The following is an 8,102-nucleotide window of genomic DNA, read 5'->3' as shown; positions in this document are numbered from 1 at the left end:
AATCTTTTTCTTTTTTGAGACAGTCTCAAAAAAAAAAAAAAAAAAAGACAGTGGCGCGATCTCGGCTCACTGCAACCTCCGCCTGCTGGGTTCAAGTGAGTCTCATGCTTCAGCCTCTCGAGTAGCTGGGATCACAGGCACGCACCACCACACCCAGCTAATTTTTGCATTTTTAGTAGAGGCGGGGTTTCACCATGTTGGGCAGGATGGTCTTGTTCTCCTGACCTCGTGATCTGCCCACCTTGGCCTCCCAAAGTGCTGGGATTACAGGCGTGAGCCAGCGCGCCCGGGCTTTTAAATTTTTTTTTAATTTTTATTTGAGATATGGTCTGGCTCTGTCGCCTAGTGGTGGGATTTTGGCTCACTACAGCCTGGACCTCACTGGCTCAGTCCTTGAAGCTCAGCCTCTAAAGTAGCTGGGACTACAGGCACGTGCTACCACACCCAGCTAATTTTTGCATTTTTTGTACAGGCAGGGTTTCGCCATGTTGCCCAAATTGGTTTGAACTCCTGAGCTCAAGTGATTTGCTTGCTTTGGCCTCCCAAATTGTTGGGATTCCGGGTATGAGCCACCACGCTTGGCCATTTAACCTTCGTGTTTAAGAAAAGACGAAAACAGTGCTGCTGTTTCTTGTTAGTTTGCTTACAGCATTGAAGAATCTACTAACATAGTTAACACCAACAATCAAGTTAAATGTTTTGGCATGCAATAAAATTGCATTTGCTTTCATGTCCTCACACCGCACCGCATCCAGGATGAGCCTGTGAGGACCCACCAGCTGCTGAATTTGCTTTCACGTCCTCACACTGCACCGCATCCAGGATGAGCCCGTGAGAACCCACCAGCCGCTGACTCACACCGCACCGCATCCAGGATGAGCCCGTGAGAACCCACCAGCCGACTCCCAGCCAGGGTGGTGCCGACCCCATGGCCAGCACACCGACGGCTTGGCAGTCAGCTTCCACATCATTCCCGTCAGCAGACTTTTTTTTCCAGTAAAACTTTATTAGTATTTTTATTTATTTATTTATTTATTATCATTATTTTTGGATACAGAGTCTCCCTCGGTCTTTTAGGCTGGAGTGCAGTGGTGCGATCTTGGATCACTGCAACCTCCGCCTCCTGGGTTCAAGCCTCTCGTGCCTCAGCCTCCAGAGCAGCTGGGATTACAGGTGCGTGCCAGCATGCCCAGCTAATTTTTTGTATTTGCCATGTTGTCCAGGCTGATCTCGAACTCCTGACCTTAAGTGATCCGCCCGCCTTCGCCTCCCAAAGTGCTGGGATTACAGGTGTGAGCCACTGTGCCGGGCCAGTATTTTTAAATCGTTCTGTTTTGAATGGGTATAATTTGAAACAGAGAAAGCGGGCACCCAGTGCTTGGGCTTTATTTGACACCGTGTCCGTGACAACAAGCTGGCCTAGAGCCCACATCGGCAGGCAGGCGGCCCACAGTGCCCCAGGACCCACCCTGCCCCCAAACAAGCCATGGGGCCCCTTAGGGAGATGTGGGGCTTCTTGAGATCAGTTCCAGTTTTTCTCAGAGCTCCTGTAAAAGGAGCTCCTCTAACCATCTGCTTCCTGTGGAAACCTGGACTCTGGCTGGGTCAGAGTAGACTCCTAGTTGTTGCTCTTCTTTTGTTTCTGTTTAAGCTTGTTCCAAATCCTTTCCAGGGCCACTTTTCCCATGAAGAAGGTGATGGCAAAATTGCGCTTGTACCAGTCTCTGTAGAGAAACAGAGGATGCACAGGTGACACGGTGGCAGGGACTGAGGCTTGGTGCCCTGGCCCAGAAGCGGCTCTCGGCTGAGGGTGAGTTCAGCTGACCAGGCCTCAACTGCTTTGCCCTTTCCCCGCCCTTGTTAAAGCTGAACTAGCCGCAGAGGCCTGCCTCTCCTCAGGCTGAGTGAGGCCCACTGGCGACCCCTGGAGCCCTCCCCAACCTTGTTTCTGGAGGCCGCCACCATCCTCCTTTGGTGTTTTTTTTGTTGTTGTTCTGTTTTTTCGTCTTGCTTAGTTGTCCAGGCTGGAGTACAGTGGCACAATCTTGGCTCATTGCAAACTCTGCCTCCCAGGTTCAAGTAATTCTCCTGCCTCAGCCTCTTAAGTACTACTTCGATTTTTGCTAAAAGATCCGAGAGCCCTCGGAAACCCCAGGCCTAGCGAGCTGGCAGCATTCAAGGGGTGTGATGGGCCACGACCACTCTGGAGGCTTTGCATGGCAGGACAGAAAGTTCCTCTCCCCCTGCAAACCACCTTTACATCTCTACCTACTTAAGCGATGCTGTCATGAGGAGCAGTGCCCGGAGTAAATAAGCACTTCCAGGAGAGGAAAACCGGTAGCCCGTGGGGATTACAGTTCTCCAAGGAAAAGCCATATTCCATTTCACTAATACAGACAACCTGACTCTATGACATGTAAAAGCAAGCTACGCTTCTGCTGTTGCCACAGGGAAGGCAGGGGCCGGAGGTGGTGGTGGGGGCCAGGTGCCTCTAAGGCCTCATCTTGGGTAAGGCTGGTCCTCTTCACCCAAGTGCCACAGAGAAAACATGAAGCCTGTCAGAGATTGTGCCCAGTGCAAACAAGCTACAAGTCCAAAGACCAGGAAAAGATTATACTTGCTTGTTTGAATGACTTAACTAATTCAGAGTAATGCATGACAACCTTAGAAACGGAATCCAGCGGCCGGGCGCGGTGGCTCAAGCCTGTAATCCCAGCACTTTGGGAGGCCGAGGCGGGCGGATCACGAGGTCAGGAGATCGAGACCATCCTGGCTAACACGGTGAAACCCCGTCTCTACTAAAAATACAAAAAGAAATTAGCCGGGCGTGGTGGCGGGCACCTGTAGTCCCAGCTACTCCGGAGGCTGAGGCAGGAGAATGGCGTGAACCCGGGAGGCGGAGCTTGCAGTGAGCTGAGATCGCGCCACTGCACTCCAGTCTGGGCGACAGAGCGAGACTCCGTCTCAAAAAAAAAAAAAAAAGAAACGGAATCCAGATATTTCAGGACTCATCTTTAGGTCAGACTGACCCTCACTGAGTCCATCCAGCCTTTGACTATATCTACATTCTCTTTTATTTATTAGACAAGGTCTCACTCTGTAGCCCAGGCTGGAGTGCCGTAGCGGGATCTCAGCTCACTGCAACCTCCACCTCCTGGGCTCAAGGGATCCTCCTGCCTCAGCCTCCTGCAACTGGGATTACAGGCGCACACTACCATACCCAGCTAATTTTTGTATTTTTTGTAGAGACAGGGTTTTGTCATGTTGTCCAGGCTGGTCTCAAACTCCTCGGCTCAAGCAATCCTTGGCCTCCCAAAGTGCTGGGATTACAGGTGTGAGCTACTGTGCCTGGCCCATGTTGACATTCTTGAGGTCTGGCTTCACCTGCCCATCAGGCTTTGTAACTCTGAAACTGTTGTTTTTATATATATATATATATATATAATTTTTTATTTTTATTACTTATTTATTTATTTATTGAGACAGAGTCTTACTCTGTCTGTCATTCAGGCTGGGATGCAGTGGCTGGATCTCGGCTCACTGTAGCCTTAACCTACTGGGTTCAAGTGGTCCTCCTAGTTCAGCCTTACAAGTAGCTCGGACTATAGGCACACGCCGCCATGCCTGGCTAATTCTGTAGAGATGGGGTTTCACTAAGTTGCCCAGGCTGGTCTTGAACTCCTGGACTCAAGTGATCTACCCACCTTGGCCTCCCAAAGTCATAGGATTACAGGTGTGAGGCACTGGATCCAACCTACAAATATTTTAAAGCAAATCTCAGCTATCATGTCCTATTAATTTCACCTGCAAACACAGGTCATTATTTATCTGTAACCAGCTAAAACCCTTTTTTTTTTTTTTTTTTTGAGACGGAGTTTTGTTCTCATTGCCCAGGCTGGAGTGCAATGGCACGATCTCAGCTCACTGCAGCCTCCACTTTCCAGGTTCAAGCGATTCTCCTGCCTCAGCCTCCTGAGCAGCTGGGATTACAGGCATGCGCCACCACACCTGGGTAATTTTGTATTTTTAGTAGAGACAGTTTCTCCATGTTGGTCAGGCTGGTCTTGAACTCCTGACCTCAGGTGATCCGCCCACCTTGGCCTCCCAAAGTGCTGGGATTACAGGTGTGAACCACCACGCCCGGCCTAAAAAAATTGGTATCTTTGTAAGCCACTGCAGTCACTTAAAAAATAAAGTTGATAGGCCGGGCGCGGTGGCTCCCGCCTGTAATCCCAGCACTTTGGAAGGCTGAGGCGGGCGGATCACGAGGTCAGGAGATGGAGACCATCCTGGCTAACACGGTGAAACCCCGTCTCTACTAAAAATACAAAAAATTAGCTGGGCGTGGTGGCATGTGTCTGTAGTCCCAGCTACTCGGGAGGCTAGGGCAGGAGAATGGCGTGAACTCAGGAGACAGAGCTTGCAGTGAGTGGAGACCGTGCCACTGTACTCCAGCCTGGGTGAGAGCGAGACTCTGTCTCAAAAAAAAAAAAAAGAAAAAAAAAAAGTTGATAAAGGCTTGCAACTTCTACCTCTGGTATTAACATGAATGTTGTTAAATTCAGATAAGAAAACACTCCTACCTAATCTGGATGTGCTATTCAAATTTTCAGGAAAAGAATAAACACCTACCTGTTATAATACATGTGCTTCTGAAAATTTTTGCTTAAAAATTCCTTGTAAAAGTCTGCCATTTCTTCTGCATTCAATGTTGCCTTCTGACCTGGAAGTTAATTTCAGCTTAAACATTAAGACTTAAGGAGAAAGGATAAACAAAAAAAACTATTAGAGCTAATAAGTGAGTTCAGCAAGCTTGCAGGATATATACAAGACCAATATACAAACATCAATTGTATTTCTATACACTAGCAATGAACAGTCTGAAAATGAAATTAATAAAACAATTTTACTTATGATAGCATCGAAAATAATAAAAGACTTAGGAATAAATCTGAGAGGAGACGTGTAAGATGTGTATAATGAAAAATACAAAATAGGCTAGGTGCAGTGGCTCTTGCCTACAATCCCAGCATTTTGGGAGGCTGAGGTGGGAGGATCACTTGAGGTCAGGAGTTTGTGACCAGTGTGGCCAAAGTGGTGAAACCCTGTCTCTACTAAAAATACAAAAATTAGCCAAATGTGACTCACGCCTGTAATCCTAGCACTCTGGGAGGCTGAGGCGGGTGGATCACCTGAGGTCAGGAGTTTGAGACCAGCCAGGCCAACATGGTGAAACCCCGTCACTACTAAAAATATGGGGGTAGAGGGGGTTGGTGGCAGAGGTTGCAATGAACCGAGATCACGCCACTTCACTCCAACCTGGGCAAAAGAGTAAAACTCCAGCTCAAAAAAAAAAAAAAAGAAAAGAAAAAAAAAAAGTCCAGGTGCGGTAGCTCACGCCTGTAATCCCAGCACTTTGGGAGGCTAGGCTGATCACGAGATCAAGAGATTGAGACCATCCTGGCCAACATGGTAAAACCTCGTCTCTACTAAAAATACAAAAATTAGCTGGGCGTGGTGGTGTAGACCTGTGGTCCCAGCTACTCAAGAGGCTGAGCTGGGATGACTGCTTGAGCCTGGGGCGGGGGGTTAAAGGTTGCAGTGGGCCAAAATCCCGCCACTGCACTCCAGCCTGGGTGACAGAGCAAGACCCTGACTCAAAAACGAAACAAAAGATAAAACAAAATATAGTGGAAATAAATGAAAGAAGATCTCAATAAATGGGAAGGCATACCATGTTCATGAATTGGAAGACTTAATACTGTTAAGATGGCAATACTCCCCAAATTGACCTGCAGATTCAGAACAATCTGTATCAAAATCCCAGCTGGATTTTTTTTTTTTTTTTTTTTGCAGAAACTCACAAACTTAATCTCAAATTCATATGGAAATGTAAAGAACCCCAACAGCTAGAACGATCTCGACCAAAGATGAACAAAGTTGGAAGACTCACAGTTCTCAATTTCAAAACTTACTACAAAACAACAGTAATCAAGGCAGTATGGTACTGGCATAAGGACAGGCATACAGATCAATGCAACAGAACTCTTAATCTAGAAATAAACCCAAACATTTATGGGCAAGTGATTTTCACTGAGGGTGCCAGGACAATTCAACGAGGGAAGGAACAGGGTTTTTTTTTTTTTTTTTTTTTTTTTTTTTTGAGACGGAGTCTTGCTCTGTCACCCAGGCTGGAGTGCAGTGGCCGGATCTCAGCTCGCTGCAAGCTCCGCCTCCCGGGTTTACGCCATTCTCCTGCCTCAGCCTCCCGAGTAGCTGGGACTACAGGCGCCCGCCACCGCGCCCGGCTAGTTTTTTTTTTTTGTATTTTTAGTAGAGACGGGGTTTCACCGTGTTAGCCAGGATGGTCTCGATCTCCTGACCTCGTGATCCGCCCGCCTTGGCCTCCCAAAGTGCTGGGATTACAGGCTTGAGCCACCGCGCCCGGCTTTTTTTTTTTTTCTTTTTTAAATTTATTTTTTATTATTATACTTTAAGTTCTAGGGTACATGTGCATAACGTGCAGGTTTGTTACATATGTATACTTGTGCCATGTTGCTGTGCTGCACCCATCAACTCGTCAGCACCCATCAACTCGTCATTTACATCAGGTATAACTCCCAATGCAATTCCTCCCCCCTCCCCCCTCCCCATGATAGGCCCCGGTGTGTGATGTTCCCCTTCCCGAGTCCAAGTGATCTCATTGTTCAGTTCCCACCTATGAGTGAGAACATGCGGTGTTTGGTTTTCTGTTCTTGTGATAGTTTGCTAAGAATGATGGTTTCCAGCTGCATCCATGTCCCTACAAAGGACACGAACTCATCCTTTTTTATGGCTGCATAGTATTCCATGGTGTATATGTGCCACATTTTCTTTTTTTTTTTTTTTTTTTTTTTTTGAGACAGAGTCTCGCTTAGTCGCCCAGGCTGGAGTGCAATGGCGCGATCTCGGCTCACTGCAAGCTCCGCCTCCCGGGTTCACGCCATTCTCCTGCCTCAACCTCCCGAGTAGCTGGGACTACAGGCGCCCGCCGCCTCGCCCGGCTAATTTTTTGCATTTTTAGTAGAGACGGGGTTTCACCGTGTTAGCCAGGATGGTCTCGATCTCCTGACCTCGTGATCCACCCGCCTCGGCCTCCCAAAGTGCTGGGATTACAGGCGTGAGCCACCGCGCCCGGCCATGTGCCACATTTTCTTAATCCAGTCTGTCACTGATGGACATTTGGGTTGATTCCAAGTCTTTGCTATTGTGAATAGTGCCGCAATAAACATACGTGTGCATGTGTCTTTATAGCAGCATGATTTATAATCCTTTGGGTATATACCAAGTAATGGGATCGCTGGGTCATATGGTACATCTAGTTCTAGATCCTTGAGGAATCGCCATACTGTTTTCCATAATGGTTGAACTAGTTTACAATCACCAACAGCGTAAAAGTGAGGAACAGTGTTTTTAACAAATAGTGCTGGGACAACTGGATGACCACATGCAAAAGAATAAGTTGAACCTCTACCGCACACCATAAACAAAAATTAACTCAGTAGATAAAAAAAATAAAAATCTAAACATAGGAGCTAAAACTATAAAAGAAAAACTCTTAAGACAGATGCAACTCTTCATCACCTCAAATTAAGTAATATTTGTTAGACATGACACCTAAAACACAAGCAAAGAAAGATAGATAAACTGGATTTCATCAAAATTAAAAACTTTTGTCTTCAAAGGACACTATCAAGAAAATGAAAAGGATTAGCCAGGCGTGGTGGTGCATGCCTATAATCTCAGCTACTTGGGAGGCTGAGGCAGGACGATCACTTGGGACCAGGAGTTCAGGACCAGGATTTCAAGACCAGCCTAGGCAACAAAATAAGACCTCATCTCTCCAAAAAATAAAAAAATTAGCCAGGTATGGTGGTGCATGCCTGTAGTCCTAGCTACTCAGGAGGCTGGGGAAGGAGGCTCACCTGAGCCCAGGAGTTCAAGGTTGCAGTGAGGCATGATCATACCACGGCCCCTCCAGCCTGGGCAAGAGCCAGACCCTGTCTCGTTAAAAAAAAAAAAAAAAAAAAAAATGCTGGGCATGGTGGCTCACGTCTATAATC

General features: G+C 47.1%; 1 protein-coding gene across 6 annotated transcripts in view; it reads right to left on the bottom strand.

Annotated features, from left to right (window-relative positions):
- Positions 1 to 985: 985 nt before the first annotated feature.
- The window catches only part of COA8 (cytochrome c oxidase assembly factor 8), a 33,877-nt gene continuing 26,760 nt past the window's right edge, over positions 986 to 8,102 (bottom strand). For 2 of the 6 annotated variants that reach the window (XR_010587860.2, XM_005562292.4), the window contains 2 exons: positions 4,633 to 4,723; positions 986 to 1,724 (listed from right to left, as the gene is read on the bottom strand). Coding sequence is in view for 3 of the 6 variants with exons in the window: in XM_005562292.4 (XP_005562349.3) it covers positions 1,619 to 1,724; positions 4,633 to 4,723 (197 nt within the window). In the remaining 3 variants the exon portion in view is untranslated. Of the gene's footprint in view, positions 1,725 to 4,632; positions 4,755 to 5,734; positions 5,793 to 8,102 lie in introns of all 6 variants that reach the window. The other 4 variants (XR_010587859.2, XR_012416177.1, XM_005562293.4 and 1 more) reach the window with 4 other exon arrangements.

This window comes from Macaca fascicularis, chromosome 7, assembly GCF_037993035.2.
Source record: "Macaca fascicularis isolate 582-1 chromosome 7, T2T-MFA8v1.1".
In the NCBI taxonomy this organism is placed as follows: domain Eukaryota; kingdom Metazoa; phylum Chordata; class Mammalia; order Primates; family Cercopithecidae; genus Macaca; species Macaca fascicularis.
The sequence above is the reverse complement of the archived record's forward strand: the minus strand, read 5'-3'. Positions and strand labels throughout refer to the sequence as shown.